This window comes from Erythrolamprus reginae, chromosome 4 (genome assembly GCF_031021105.1).
Source record: "Erythrolamprus reginae isolate rEryReg1 chromosome 4, rEryReg1.hap1, whole genome shotgun sequence".
Classification (NCBI taxonomy): domain Eukaryota; kingdom Metazoa; phylum Chordata; class Lepidosauria; order Squamata; family Dipsadidae; genus Erythrolamprus; species Erythrolamprus reginae.
In genome coordinates, this window is record NC_091953.1 from 137,598,975 (window position 1) to 137,613,158 (window position 14,184).

At 41.0% G+C, this 14,184-nt stretch overlaps 1 protein-coding gene across 9 annotated transcripts in view; it reads left to right on the forward strand.

Moving 5' to 3' along the window:
- Positions 1–328: 328 nt before the first annotated feature.
- ST3GAL5 (ST3 beta-galactoside alpha-2,3-sialyltransferase 5) overlaps positions 329–14,184 on the forward strand; it is a 28,297-nt gene continuing 14,441 nt past the window's right edge. For 2 of the 9 annotated variants that reach the window (XM_070751421.1, XM_070751422.1), the window contains exons 1-2: positions 329–583; positions 14,020–14,141. In XM_070751421.1, the coding sequence (XP_070607522.1) occupies positions 14,032–14,141 (110 nt within the window). In that variant the 5' untranslated portion in view covers positions 329–583; positions 14,020–14,031. Of the gene's footprint in view, positions 584–655; positions 752–1,537; positions 1,614–12,432; positions 12,578–14,019; positions 14,142–14,184 lie in introns of those variants that run through there. The other 7 variants (XM_070751426.1, XM_070751424.1, XM_070751419.1 and 4 more) reach the window with 7 other exon arrangements.

Sequence of the window (14,184 nt, forward strand, 5' to 3'; positions counted from 1 at the left end):
TTCTGTTCTATTCTATTCTATAAACTCACAGAGTCCATAAAAGAAAAGCTACATTTGTCAGGAATTATGAGGTACACAGAATTCTATTCTATTCCATTCCATCCCAATCTCTCTTTCTCTCTCTCTCTCTAAAGAATATAGGAATGATTGATTAAAATATACAAGTGTGTATTTACTGCAATACTGTAACATTTGAAGGTATGCGGATTTATGTAACAACCTTTTTGAAAAAAAGAAGGGGAAAAAAACCCTGACGCCACCAGGTGGCCCCACTGAGCGAGGCGGGGCTCCGTATATCTCACGGCCGCCCCCGGCGTCCACACGAGGCATTGCAGCCGGAGCTTTAAAACCAAACGGAGCCTGTTTCTTTTTGAAAGGAAGAGGAAGCGGAGAGCTACTCTGTATCTTCTCTAAGTCTGCGATCCAGACGGGCCCCCGCCCCGTCTCCCGCCCTTTCACGGCTGGCCATTGGCCGGAGCCGCACGTCCGTCAAGGTCCTTGCGCTGCTCGGGCTGCAAAGCACGGTGCCTCTGCCTTGGGATCAAACCGATGAAGTCGCAGCCTGCCGCGGGCTGATGCGCAGGTGGGAGAAAGGAAGGGGGGCGTCTCCTAAACCAACGGGAGGGAGAGGAGCTGGGGGGGCTGTTTCCGGGACGGGGGTTCGCTGCGTGCATCTTGCGCGGGATCCATAGCATTGGATCCCTCCTGCGCTGCGCTGGCCAAGAGTTGCGGAGCCTTCTGTGGATCGGAGGTTTGCAGGCAGCTCCCCTTTTTGGGAGGGAGGGGGGAATTGCAGCGGGGGCCGGAGGGGGGGTGTTAGGTTGGACTTGATGACCTTCAAGGGTCCCCTCCCACTCTATAGTCTAATCTTGGCCAGTTTTTTTTACAAAACTTGCGTGGGTGGGGGCTGGAAATCCTTTTTTTTTTTTGCAAAAGGGGCAAGGAGAGGATCCCCCACTCCGGTTCGCAAAAGTCTTGCGCAGGTGGATAATATGTATGTTGACCTTCTAAGGGATATATGTTGACCTAAAGATGGAACTTGTGGGGGAATTTTAAAAAAATTACATAAAAAAAAATTACAATTTTTAAAAATAAAAAGGAGACCTTGCAAAAATTATGGCTTGCAAAAATTGCGTGGATGGTCAATACGTACATTATTGACATTTTAAAATTATTATTTTTATTTTATTATTATTATTATTTATTATTTATTTATTTGTCAAACAAGTATAGTATTATAGTATGTATTAACATAACATAACATAAGTAGAACATATTAATAGAAAGGACAGTAGGACAGGGACATTAGGCAAAAAAGTGCACTTTTGTACGCTCCTTACAGACCTCTTAGAAAAGGGGGAGAGGTCGATTGTAGATAATGTAAGGTTGAAGATTATGGGGTTGGGGGAAGCAACAACAGAGTCAGGTCATGAGTTCCAGGCAGTGACCACTGAAATCGTATTTTCTGCAGTCAAGTTTGGAGCGATTTACATTCAGTTTGTATCTATTACGCGCTCTTGTGTTGTTGTTGTTAAAGGTGAAGTAGCCACTGAGAGGGAGTACCTCTACTGAAGAACTTAATTTGTTCCGTGACCAGGTTCTTAAGTAAAAAGGTTTGTAAGAAGAAGCAATTTTTCCCATAGGAATCAGTGTAAAAGCAAATACAGTGGTCCCTTGACTACAAGAAGAAGGATGACCAAGGGAATGGAGCCCCTCCCTTATGAAACCAGGTTGCAACGCCTTGGTCTCTTCAGCCTTGAAAGACGACGTTGAAGGGGGGACTTGATCGAAGGGTATAAAATCCTGCATGAGATAGAAAAGGTGGATAGAGAAAAATCCTTTTCTCTCTCACACAATATGAGGGGGCCCTCCCTAAAACTCATAGGTAAGAAAGTGAGGACAAATGAAGGGAGATATTTCTTCATCCAGAGGGTCCTTGGTTGATGGGATTCCCTTCCAGAAGAGGTTGTGACAGCTGTCAGCCTGGAGAGCTTCAAGGCAGGATTAGACAGATTCATGGAGGCCAAGTGTATCATAGGTGGTTATTGAGGCACGCAGGGTTCCCTTGGGTCCCATTTGTTGGGGGTCAAGGGAAAGGGAGGGTCTTGCCTTCTCTTTCTGCTCCAGATCCCCATGGACAATTGGTGAGCCCCTGTGGGACACAGAATGCTGGACTCGATGGTCCTTGGCCTGATTCAGCAGGGCTCTTCTTAGGTTCTTATGTTCTTATGACTTTTCCAGGTCCAACTTTCGCGAAAATCTATACCATGGGTTTTCAAAAAAATATTAATTTAAAAAATACTCCGTGAGGTTTTTTTTGAACACCACAGGTTTTCCCGTGGCCACCCGATGTACAGTATTGTACGTCCTAACTCTCCTCCATCTGTCCTGCTTCTTTAAATAAAAGCTCCGCTTCCGCCCCAGCCTCCCGATCCTGATAAAATTCTCAGAGCATTTGTACGCTCCACTTGAAGCCAAGCCTTACTGCCGCCACCACCTCTTCTTCCCCCACCCACCTAAGCTGACCGGCCCGGAATTGCGGCTGAGTCCTGGCCTGGATCCATCTTGCCTTGAGCTTTCCCTTCCCCTGCCTTGACCCCAAGCACAGGCAGCGAGCGCCACAAAGCCCCCAGCTTGCTGCCCCATTGCTCCTGCGGATTCTGGGGGTAAGTAAAACCAGGAATGGAGGAGGGAGGGGGAGGAAGGAAGGAAGGAAGGAAGGAAGGAAGGGAGCGTCTCTACTTTGCGGAAATTTGACTTTCGCGGGCAGTCTTGGAATGTATCCCCTGCGGACCACTGTCATGCGTGCAAACCCATGAGCAAAGAAATAAAAGCTTGGAATTTGGGTGGGAGGAGGAGGAGGAAGAAGAAGAGGAGGAGGGGGACAGTCGTTGCCAAAGGAAGAAGGTTGAGGTGAGGGGAATCAAAAAAATCCAAAACTTTAAGGCTATAAAAAAAAAGAAGAGGGACTCTGATGCGGTGAGGAGGATCATGTGCCTCCCATACACCCGGTGTGAGGCTGCCTTCCAGACACTGCGCCAGAGAGAAATCTAGGTGGGTGAGAGGGGGAACCTCCCGCTCCTTTGACCAAAAGGTGGCTGCTGCTGCTATCTGCTTCCTCTTCCTTCCCATGCTGAAGGGCTGCCCTCTCCTCTCGCTCACTCGCTTTGTAGCTGTTGCCTTTCCTTCACTGGTGACTCCTCAGTTTGGCTGAAGCTGGGTTGATCCAGCCAGGGCACACACCCCCTTTTGCCTTTCCAGACGCTCCGGGAGACAATCTCACGCCGGGTGTATGTGAAGCAGCGTGAGGGAGTCACCACAGTGAAGTGGTTTATTTTCTCTCCAAGCGCCCAGAGAAAGGAAAATGCTCCGTTTGCTCTGCACTGCCAAAGCCTCCTTAAGCGCCACCGAAAGGCTCCTCTGGCAGCCCAGAAAAGCCCCAGATGGCCGGGATTAAAGGGAGAATGGCTGGAAACTGGCCAGGCCTTCGTGCCGCTCTCAAATTTCCTTGGAAATTTTTCTGGGCTTGAGTCCTTAAGTGGAAAATGGTTCTTAAGAAGAGGCAAAAAACCCCAGTTCTTATCTAGAAAAGTTCTTAAGTAGAGGCGTACTTAGGTAGAGGAACCACTATATATTATGACATAAAGATGGAAATTGTGGGGAATTTTTTTCAAAAATAAATAATGAAGACCTTGCAAAAATTGTGCCTTGCAAAAATTGCGCCTTGTACCACACATACAAAAAGCAATTTGGTGTAAGGCACAATTTTTGGAAGCAATTTGGTGTGTGGATGACTTTCTCTGGAGGTTTTTAGAATGGGGTGGGGGGGTGGGTTTGATTTGAGTCCCCTGCCCAATGCACACGACTCTATTGGCCTCTTTAAAAAAATTAAAAAACAATTGCAATTAAAATAAAATTCCCCGCAATTTCCATCCTTATGTCAACCTGTATACCTTAAAAGGCCAATAATGTACATATTGATTCATTTTAGTCAATCAAAAATCAAGATCTTATTTTATACATTTATCGGTCTCTTTTCCTTCATTCCACCACACTTCCCTCCTTCTATCTCCATCTCCTCCTTTATTTTATTTAAAAAATATTTTTATTAGATTATTAACATTTTTTTTAAATACACAAAAATACAGAAACAAACACACTAACAACTATACAGTGTAACCCCCAGAGTTCTCTTACACCAATTCATATCGAAGATTTACATTTATATGATTTGTATAACTTACATATTTCTCTACGATTCTCCCCCCCATAGTATCTTTTCTTTACAACTCAATCACAACAAATCTCCTTCTACCTCCTTATAGAAGGACTCAATTGACCTCTTTTTTTCCTCTGTAATTTTTTTTTAAAAATTTCTCCACCATTTCCGTCTTGTCAATGGGCATACCTTCAAATGTCAAACATTTTGATACATTTTTAGTCAATCGAACTAAAGTCAATCTCCTGTTTCATTAGTCTCCTTTCCTTCATTCCATCTATCTCCCATCTCCTTCTTTATTTTATTTTAAAAATATTTTTTATTAATTTACATTTTTAAAAAATACACAAGAAAAAACAGAAACAAACAAACTCACTAACAACTATACTGTGTAACCTCTAGGGTTCTCTTACACCAATTCATATCGAAGATTTACATTCATTTAGTTTAATGCAATTAGATTTGTGACCTGCCTAACTCTTTTTGGACTCAAATAATGTAAGTTATACTGTTTGTATACTGTTTGTATAACTTACATATTTCTTTACTATTCTTTTTTTCCCCTTCCAATAGTATCTTTACAACTCAAATGACAAGAAATCTCCTTCTACCTCCCTAGAGAGAGACTCTCCATCGGCCCCTTTTCACTGCTTTGGAAGAAGGCTGGGATTCCAGGGATGGGTTGGCCGGGGAGTGTAGGCTTTGTAGTCCTTGGGGAAGGGGGTGGATGGGTGTCTGTGGTTTATCCCTGAAGGGTTTTTGTCCTAAGGCTGGAGTGAGTGTGTTTGTGTGTGTGTAGGATTTGCTAAGTGTGTTTTTCCAGACAATCGTGAAGGTTTTGTAGAGAAGAACCTTTTGCTCCCAAAGCAGCTGGAAAATATAAAATTAAGCCATTAAGTAAACATTGAAATGAATTTTAATTTTAGAATAGAACGCAGTATCTATCCTATTCTATTATTCTATTCTATTCTATTTTCTACATCTGTTCTATTCTGTTCTATTTTCGATTCTATTGTATTTTCTACACTCTATTCTATTTATTTAATTTATTTATTTTATTTAATTGGATTTGTATGCCACCCCTCTCCAAGGACTCGGGGCGGCTCACAGGATATGCAGAAAAACAAGAATAATAGCAATCAAATTAATACATTAAAAAACAGTCTTTAAAATTCTAATTAAAAAGAAAAAAAAGCATTAGTATCATTTGTTCAACAATCAAACTAAAGTTTGATTCAAACTTCAGTTTGATTAAATCAAACTCTATTTTCTATATTCTATTCTATTTTCTACTTTATATTCTATTCTACATTCTGTTCCGTTCCATTCTATTCTATTCTTCACTTTTCTCTTACTTCTCCCATCCCATATTCCATTCCATTCCATTCCATAAATTAAAATTTGTGGAATATACTGTAAAGGCCATTTTCTATTTGGCTGATCCATGCAGCTATACACCAAAATGTTGCCACAGCAATTGTACAACTGTTGTGCAAAACATGGAGAGACGGTTTGAATAAACCCAAGTATGGTGTTGATTTCAGTTAGCAAGCTTCTTGAGATGTTTTCTTGCTAATTTGCATCCTGAAAAATGTGGGCAAAACTTGGGCAACAAAAACTTGAGTTGTATGTTGTTGTTGCGGCCTTGGCAAACAGGAAGTTGGAGTTGAAACAGTGTTTAGGAACCGTTGGGTTTTTTTTGCCTCTGTATTTTTTCACAAGACTCCTTTGGCTTAATAATTGATTTAGCAAGACAGCAGTTGCTGTTTGGTTCCTATGGATTTCTGAGAAATTTATTTGTAGAAAGTCTTAATTTTTTTCACCCAAGATGGCAGATAATTATGGAAGATATTTTATCACACCGATAAGAAAAAAAATTCAGACACTTCAGAATTTTGTAGAATCGATGGGTTACATGAAGACATTAATCACTCTTTCGCCAGGCCCTGTTTTCTGCAATATTTTTTTTCCAGAATGGTTGGGAATGTCCCAAACTTTTCTGACATTTTGGGTGTATTATTTTGAGCGCTGCTATGTTATTTCGTAATAGATTCAGTCAAAATGTGCAATGGTGTGTAGCGAGAGCATTTGGTTTTTCAAAAATCTGCAATTCCGCTTACCTTTTATGAACTCATTCTGATGTTGTTAACTAAGGTCTCTGGAACTTTAAAAAAATGTTTAAAATACTAAGCTTTCATTAGCTCCCCTGCTAACGTTGTCAGAGTGGGTTTTGTTAGCAGGGAACTAATGAATTTTTAAAAAATTTCTGCATATCCTGATGCTTATCGTTTCTTCTATAACTTCATCTGAAACTCACATTTTTAGGATAATAATATATATATACAGTATATATGTATGTATGTAGGTATAATAATAATAATAATTAATAATTAATAGTAATAATAATAATAACAATTATTATTATTATTAATATTAATAATAGAAGCATGCATTAGCTGACTATGTGACGGAGAGCAAAGAGTCAGCGTTGATGGAGGTCAACAATAGGAAGCTTCTCAAGGTGAAGCAAACTAAGGACCAGTACAGAAAAACTGTAACTCAATGTCGTATGGACAGTTGGCGGAACAAAGCATTGCATGGCCAGTTCTTGGAGACGATTGAAGGCAAAGGGGATAAAGAAAAGACCTGGTCATGGCTTACAAGTGGAACACTCAAAAAGGAGACAGAAGGACTAATACTGGTGGGACAAGAACAGGCCATTAGAACAAATGCTGTCAAAGCCAGAATTGAAAAATCAACAGACGATCCAAAGTGCAGACTGTAAAGAAACAGATGAAACAATCGATCACATACTCAGCTGCTGCAAAAAGATCGCACAGACTGACTACAAGCACAGACACGATGCTGTGTCACAGATAACTTGTGCCACAACCAGTGTTCCCTCTAATTTTTTGGGGGGGTGGGCGGAAAAGTATAGTGTCTGAGCGGCAGTCCCTTTGGGACTGGGCAGCACAGAAATAATAAATAAATAAATAAACAAACAAACAAACAAACAAATAAAAACCCCACCCTGTTTTGCCTCAGAGAATTTCAAAATAAAATACTGTACTGTGTGTCTATAACAGTGAGCTCATAATAGGGCAACTCTATCAATATCAAAATGCCACTTAAATAGTTGAGCTAGTTTCAAACTAGATTTTGATTTTCTTTCTCTCTTCCTTACTCCCATTCTTTTTCTTTTTCTTTTCCTTCCTCTCTTTTTTCTATCTGTTTCTCTCTCTTCTTCTCTTCCTCTCTCTCTCCTTCCCTCTCACTCTTTCCCTCTCGGCTTCTGGGTGGGTTTGGAAAACTCTGAGTTGATGATGATTTTTAAGTGAGCGATTGCTCACTGCTCAGCTTAGAGGGAACTATGGCCACAACTACCATTTACCAGTGGCAAAGAACTGGTGGGATCATAAGTCCGAAAAAGTGGTCGAAAATGTCAAGCAAAATTACTGTGGGACTTCCGACTTCAGACGGACCGAATTCTGAAGCATAACACACCAGACATCCTGATTGTGGAGAAAAAGAAAGTATGGATCATCGTCATCGCAATCCCAGGAGACAGCAGAATTGAGGAGAAGCAGCTAGAGAAATTAGTGAAATACGAAGATCTAAAAATCGAGCTGCAACGACTCTGGCATAAGTCAGTGAAAGTGGCCCCAGTGGTACTTGGCATGCTGGGTGCAGTGTCAAAGGATCTCAGCGAACATTTGAAAACCATCAGAATTGACAAAATCTCCATCGGTCAATTGCAAAAGGCCACTTTACTGGGATCAGCAAACATAATTCGCCGCTACATCACACAGTCCTAGGTGTTTGGGAAGTGCCCGACTGGTGATGAAATACAAAATCCAGCATAGTGATCTCGTTTGCTGTGTTGTATTGACATAATAATAATAATAATAATAATAATAATAATAATAATAATTTATTAGATTTGCATGCCGCCCCTCTCCAAAGACTCGGGGCTGCTCACAACAACATAAACAGTGTACAAATCCAATTATTAAAAAAATACAGTTTAAAACCCTTATAATAAAATAATCACACAATCCAATCAAACCATACACCAACCTTAACAATTGGGTGATGACATTGTTTAGTGGACGGGACCCGGAGAAGGCCCACTCTGTGGGACCTAATCTGTTTGCTGATATCAAAAAGAAAGGGAGAGTAGTATACACCTATCTACATAACGAAAAGGGAGGGAGATTAAAATATATCTTGCAAAATATATTTTGCAATATCTTGTAATATTTTGCAAGATCTATTGAAATAGATCTACACTAGTCTTCCTTCCTTTTCGTTATCAGCCAAAATATGTTACACATATAGAATATAGTTTGTCGGCTGCCTTAACTGCCGAGGATATATGGCCCCTAGAGTAGCCGAGAGGCAACAAGGAAGCAGTATGTGTCCCCCCTTATTTGGGTATACCAGGGTGATTCGATGGGGGGGGGGGGAACATATATTGGAAGAACTGAGCATGGCTAGTTTAATGAAAAGAATGACCAGGGGAGACATGATAGCTGTCTTCCAATATCTCAGGGGTTTCCACAAGGAAGAGGGAGTCAAGCTATTCTCCAAAGCACCTGAGGGTAGAACAAGAAGCAATGGGTGGAAACTAATCAAGGAGAGAAGCAACATAGAACTAAGGAGCAATTTCTTGACAGTGAGAACAATTAACCTAGGTATGCCCATGTTTCACCAACACTCCGCAGTCTGCATTGGTTGACGATCAATTTCCGGTCACAATTCAAAGTGTTGGTTATGACCTTTAAAGCCCTTCATGGCACCGGACCAGAATATCTCCGAGACCGCCTGCTGCCGCACGAATCCCAGCGACCGATTAGGTCCCACAGAGTGGGCCTTCTCCGGGTCCCGTCAACTAAACAATGTCGGTTGGCGGGCCCCAGGGGAAGAGCCTTCTCTGTGGCGGCCCCGACCCTCTGGAACCAACTCCCCCCGGAGATTAGAACTGCGCCTACTCTCCTTGCCTTTTGTAAGCTCCTTAAGACCCATCTTTGTCGTCAGGCATGGGGGAACTGAGACATCTCCCCCGGGCATATACAATTTATGAATGGTATGTCTGAATGTATGTTTGTTTAGAAAATGGGGTTTTAAAAATATTTTTAAACTGTAATTTAGATTTGTTGTAAATTGTTTCACTTTGTTGTGAGCCGCCCCGAGTCTGCGGAGAGGGGCGGCATACAAATCTAAATAATAAACAAATAAATAACCAATGGAACAACTTGCCTCCAAACCTGAATGCTCCAAAACTGGAAGTTTGATAACCATTTGTATGAAGTGGTGTAGGGTTTCCTGCCTAAGCAGGGGGGTGGAATAGAAGACCTCCAAGATCCCTTCCAATGTCTTCTTCTTCTTGTTGTCATTGTTGTTGTTATTATTATTATTACCTCCTATTATATCTCTCCTATATATATGAAGATACATATATAGATATTTACTGCGTTTGAAGTTATATAGATATATAATCCAGACCTAAGCACCCAATTTTTAAGACTTATAATGGGGTCCTGAGATCATTATTGATTTTATATTTATATAATTTATATAATAGCTTTTCTCTCTCTCTCTCTCACCTTCCCTCCCCCTCTCTCCTTCCTCCATATTTTTTGCTCATCTTTTATGTCTGTGGGGGAAGTTGGTGTTACTACTGTGTAGCGGGAAGCCAGCGGAAGAGACCAAGCAGCGCCAGGGGTCAGTAGATCATCGACTGGCGTTGTGGGGAAGGTTAGAGATGAGCGTCCTCCTTCGGTTGCCCTCCAAGGGTGAAGTGCGTGCTGTCATACGCTATCTGAATAATAATAATGATTTATTAGATTTGTATGCCGCCCCTCTCTGAAGACTCGGAGCAGCTCACAACAATAGTGAACAATGTAAACAAATCCAATACTTAAAAACTAAAAACCCTTATCATTAAAATAACCAAAACCCCAATCATACCATACATAAACCATATTAGCAAGGGGATACATCAGTTACCCCATGCCTGGCAACATAGGTGGGTTTTCAGCAATTTACGAAAGGCAAGGAGGGTGGGGGCGATTCTAATCTCTGGGGGGAGTTGATTCCAGAGGGCTGGGGCCGCCACAGAGAAGGCTGTTCCCCTAGGTCCTGCCAGACAACATTGTTCAGTCAACAGGACCTGGAGAAGGCCAACTCTGGGACCTAATCGGCCGTTGGGATTCGTGTGGCAGAAGGCGGTCCCGAAGGTATTCTGGTCTGATGCCATGTAGAATGCGAAGGGCATGAATGCTGCTGTGATGGGGGCCCAAGATGCTGACTGAAGCTCACAACATCGACAGAGTTGATGACCTCTGCGATCATATAATAAGCAACTGTGTTCTTTTTGCCGACGATGTAAAACTTTTCAATACCACAGACAACACAACTATTCTCCAAAAAGACCTTGACTTCGTCTCAGATTGGTCTAACACTTGGCAACTTCAAATATCATCTAGCAAATGCTCTGTTCTCCACATCGGCAAAAAGAATCCGAACCTCGTATACGAACTAAATAAACAAAATCTCACAAAACCCCCACGCAATAAAAGACCTTGGAATACTAATATCAAATGACCTAAATGCCAAAGCCCACTGCAACAATATGGCCAAAAAGGCTTCTAAAATTGTCAACCTGATCCTACGTAGCTTCTGCTCCGGCAATCTCACACTACTCACAAGAGCTTACAAAACTTTCGCCAGACCCATCCTTGAATACAGCTCACCTGTCTGGAACCCACACCGAATTTCGGACATCAACACCCTAGAAAAGTTCCAACGATACTTCACCAAAAGAGCCCTTCACTCCACCACTTGAAACAGAATACCCTACGAAAATAGACTTACAATCCTGGGTCATGAAAGCTTAGAACTACGATGCCTTAAGCATGATCTAAGTATTGCCCACAAGATCATATGCTGCAACATCCTGCCTGTCAACAACTACTTCAGCTTCAACTGCAATAACACAAGAGCACACAACAGGTTCAAACTTAATATCAACCGCTCCAAACTTGACTGTAAAAAATATGACTTTAGCAATCGAGTTGTTGAAGCGTGGAACTCATTACCAGACTCCATAGTGTCAGCCCCCAACATTTTCCCCCTAGACTTTCCACAGTTGACTTCTCCAGATTCCTTAGAGGTCAGTAAGGGGCGAGCATAAGTGCACTAGTGTGCCTTCCGTCCCCTGTCCAATTGTCTCTCCTATATTTTATATATCTTTTCTCCCATCCATATATCCTTCCTCTACTCTTCATTGATGTATTCTATTCTCATATCTCTTCTTCTATCCCTTTCCTGATATTTACTACTACACGTTTTTATTCTCCTTAACTTTCAATTTGTATTGGACAAAATAAATAAATAAATAAAAATAGAGTCAGCGCCGCCCGAGAATTTCTGGACCGTTTCAAGATTGAAGGCGAGGCTTTTTTCAACTGTAGAGTGACAGGAGACGAAATTCATCACCCTACTCCAGAGAGCAAAGGTCAATCAAGTCAGTGGCGCCATACCCATTCTCCTTCAGCCAAAACAATTCAAAACTCGGTGAGAAAAATCTTGGGCGCCCATTGCGCACAAATCTTGGGTCCCCATCGCAGCAGTGTTCCTGCCCTCTGCATTCAGGAAGCGCATTACAGCGCACACTTCGCCCTTGGAGGAAAATGGAATGAGGACCCTCATCTCTAACGTTCTTGGAGAGAAGATTTTATGCGTTTCTCAAAGATCAATGGTGGTGGTTGAGTTTAATCCCAGTTGCGTTTGTTCTGAAGAAGCTAATTCAACAACTGCGGTGTTTTGACCCTTGTGACAATCGTTAAGTGTTGCACCACATGATTCTTGACAAATCTATATTTTTCTTTTATGTCCACTGAGAGCATATGCACCAAGACAAATTCCTTGTGTGTCCAGTCACACTCGGCCAATAAAGAATTCTATTCTATTCTATTCTATTCTGTTCTATTTTGTTCTATTCTGTTCTACTCTGTTCTATTCTAAACTGCTATGTTTTGAAGAATGAGACACACGGATATGTGCTGATTTTGGTGTAAAATGCTTTCCAGATTTTTTTTTAACTGAACAGGATTTCTGTTTTTCTATCTGAATACAAAAAAGTTATTTGCTGCCCTGCGGCTTCTCAGCATGTTAATAATTCACGTGCTCACTTGTTTCTCTGTCCCCATGGCTACGGAATAAGAGGAAATCTTTTGTTAACCATTGCATTAAAAGGCAGGGCTAAAAAAAAAATTCAATTTCACATTATTTTTTGTGTGGAATCCATAGCCCAATAGCAGAATAACGGAGACGGAAGCACTTCAAGGAAAGGAAGTGAGTTATTGAAGTTTATTGATAAGTCACTGTTTCTTAACGTCTGCGTGAACGTGGTTTGTATCAATCTGCAACTCTTTCCTGTTTTCCGTTGAGCCTATTTCATTCTTCTTCGTGTCGTTGGCTTTGCTGGTATAAAGGGCAGCCAATCAACAGATTCTAAATTCAGGTCAGGAGTTTGATTGGGGAAATTTATTCTACTGTATTTTTCAGAGTAAAAGACTTTCCTCTCCTAAAAGAGGCTGGAAATTTTGGTGTGTCTTATAGTCTGAATGTAATAATAATAATAATAATAATAATAATAATAATAATAATAATAATAATAATAATAATACTTTTATTAGATTTCTTTTTTAAAAAAAATATTTTATTAATTTTTCAAAAATCAAACATAACAAACATAACATACAACATTTAGTGGAGCTACAGTTGCTCTGCTCATCATCATAATAATAAAGGAAAAATTTCATCTATAAAATGTATATAAATATATAAAGTGAAAATATCAGTTTTAATATAATAAATCTAAAACTATATCAAAGTTTGTAAAAATGTATATAAGAAAAAGAAATTTTAAGAGAAGAAAGAAAAAATTATGTTTATATTAGTAAATAATTACCATGTAATATAATTCTACTACTAAATTCAAATATTCAAAATAATATAACAACACACTTCGCCCTTTTTCCTTCTTTCCCACCAAGTATATACTTTCTGCCAGATATCATAAAATTCTGATTCTTCTTGGTTGTTTAATTTTATTAGATTTCTATGCCACCCCTCTCTGAAGACTCGGGGCGGCTCACAACAATAAAACAATACAGATACGAATGCAATAATTAAAGCTACTGCAGTTTTGCTGAGGCTTCCCTTGCTGGAAAACCCACATCCGGACTTCCGTTGCAAGCCGAAGCTCCCGTTTTTGCGCTGGTGGGATTCCCCTGCTGGGATTCCCCTGCAGCATCGCAAAATCCGGCGGTGGAGTTTCCCAAGGAGGGGAGCCTCAGGGGAATCCCACCAGCGCGAAAATGGGTGCTTCGGCTGGCAACGGAGGTCCGGAGGCGGGGCATCCCAGCGGTGGCAGCGGTGAAAATAGTTTGGAAGAAGAGGCAAAAAAATCATAAACCCCGGGTTCGTGTCTCGAAAAGTTCGTATGACGACGGGTTCGTAAGACGAGGTATCACAGTATACAGATAATATTAAAACCTCCAAAAACAAACTCCCTTAACAAATATCTTGTTTAGCAACAGAAACTTTGGTCAAATGGTTGTAAGTGTGAAAAATGGTCCTAAGTCATTTTTTCTGTGCCTGTTGTAACAAATGGTTATAAGTCAGGAATTAGCTAATGCCTTTGTGCTGCGTTGTTTACTCCCTGGGCCTGGGATTCCCTTGGAAATGCTAAATATAAACCATAGTAACAGAAAACTCTCTTTCTTTGCCAGCAATGCTGAGGGATGATACCGCTTTTAGCCCAGAAAAGAGTTGCTGTTATTTTGGACCATGTTCCATATCGGTTATGCAAGAAGATGAAAAGCCAAGTCTGGAGATTGAAAGACAGTTTCAAGTAAGTCTCTTTGTCTGCGAGGATGAAAATCACTCTTTCCCTT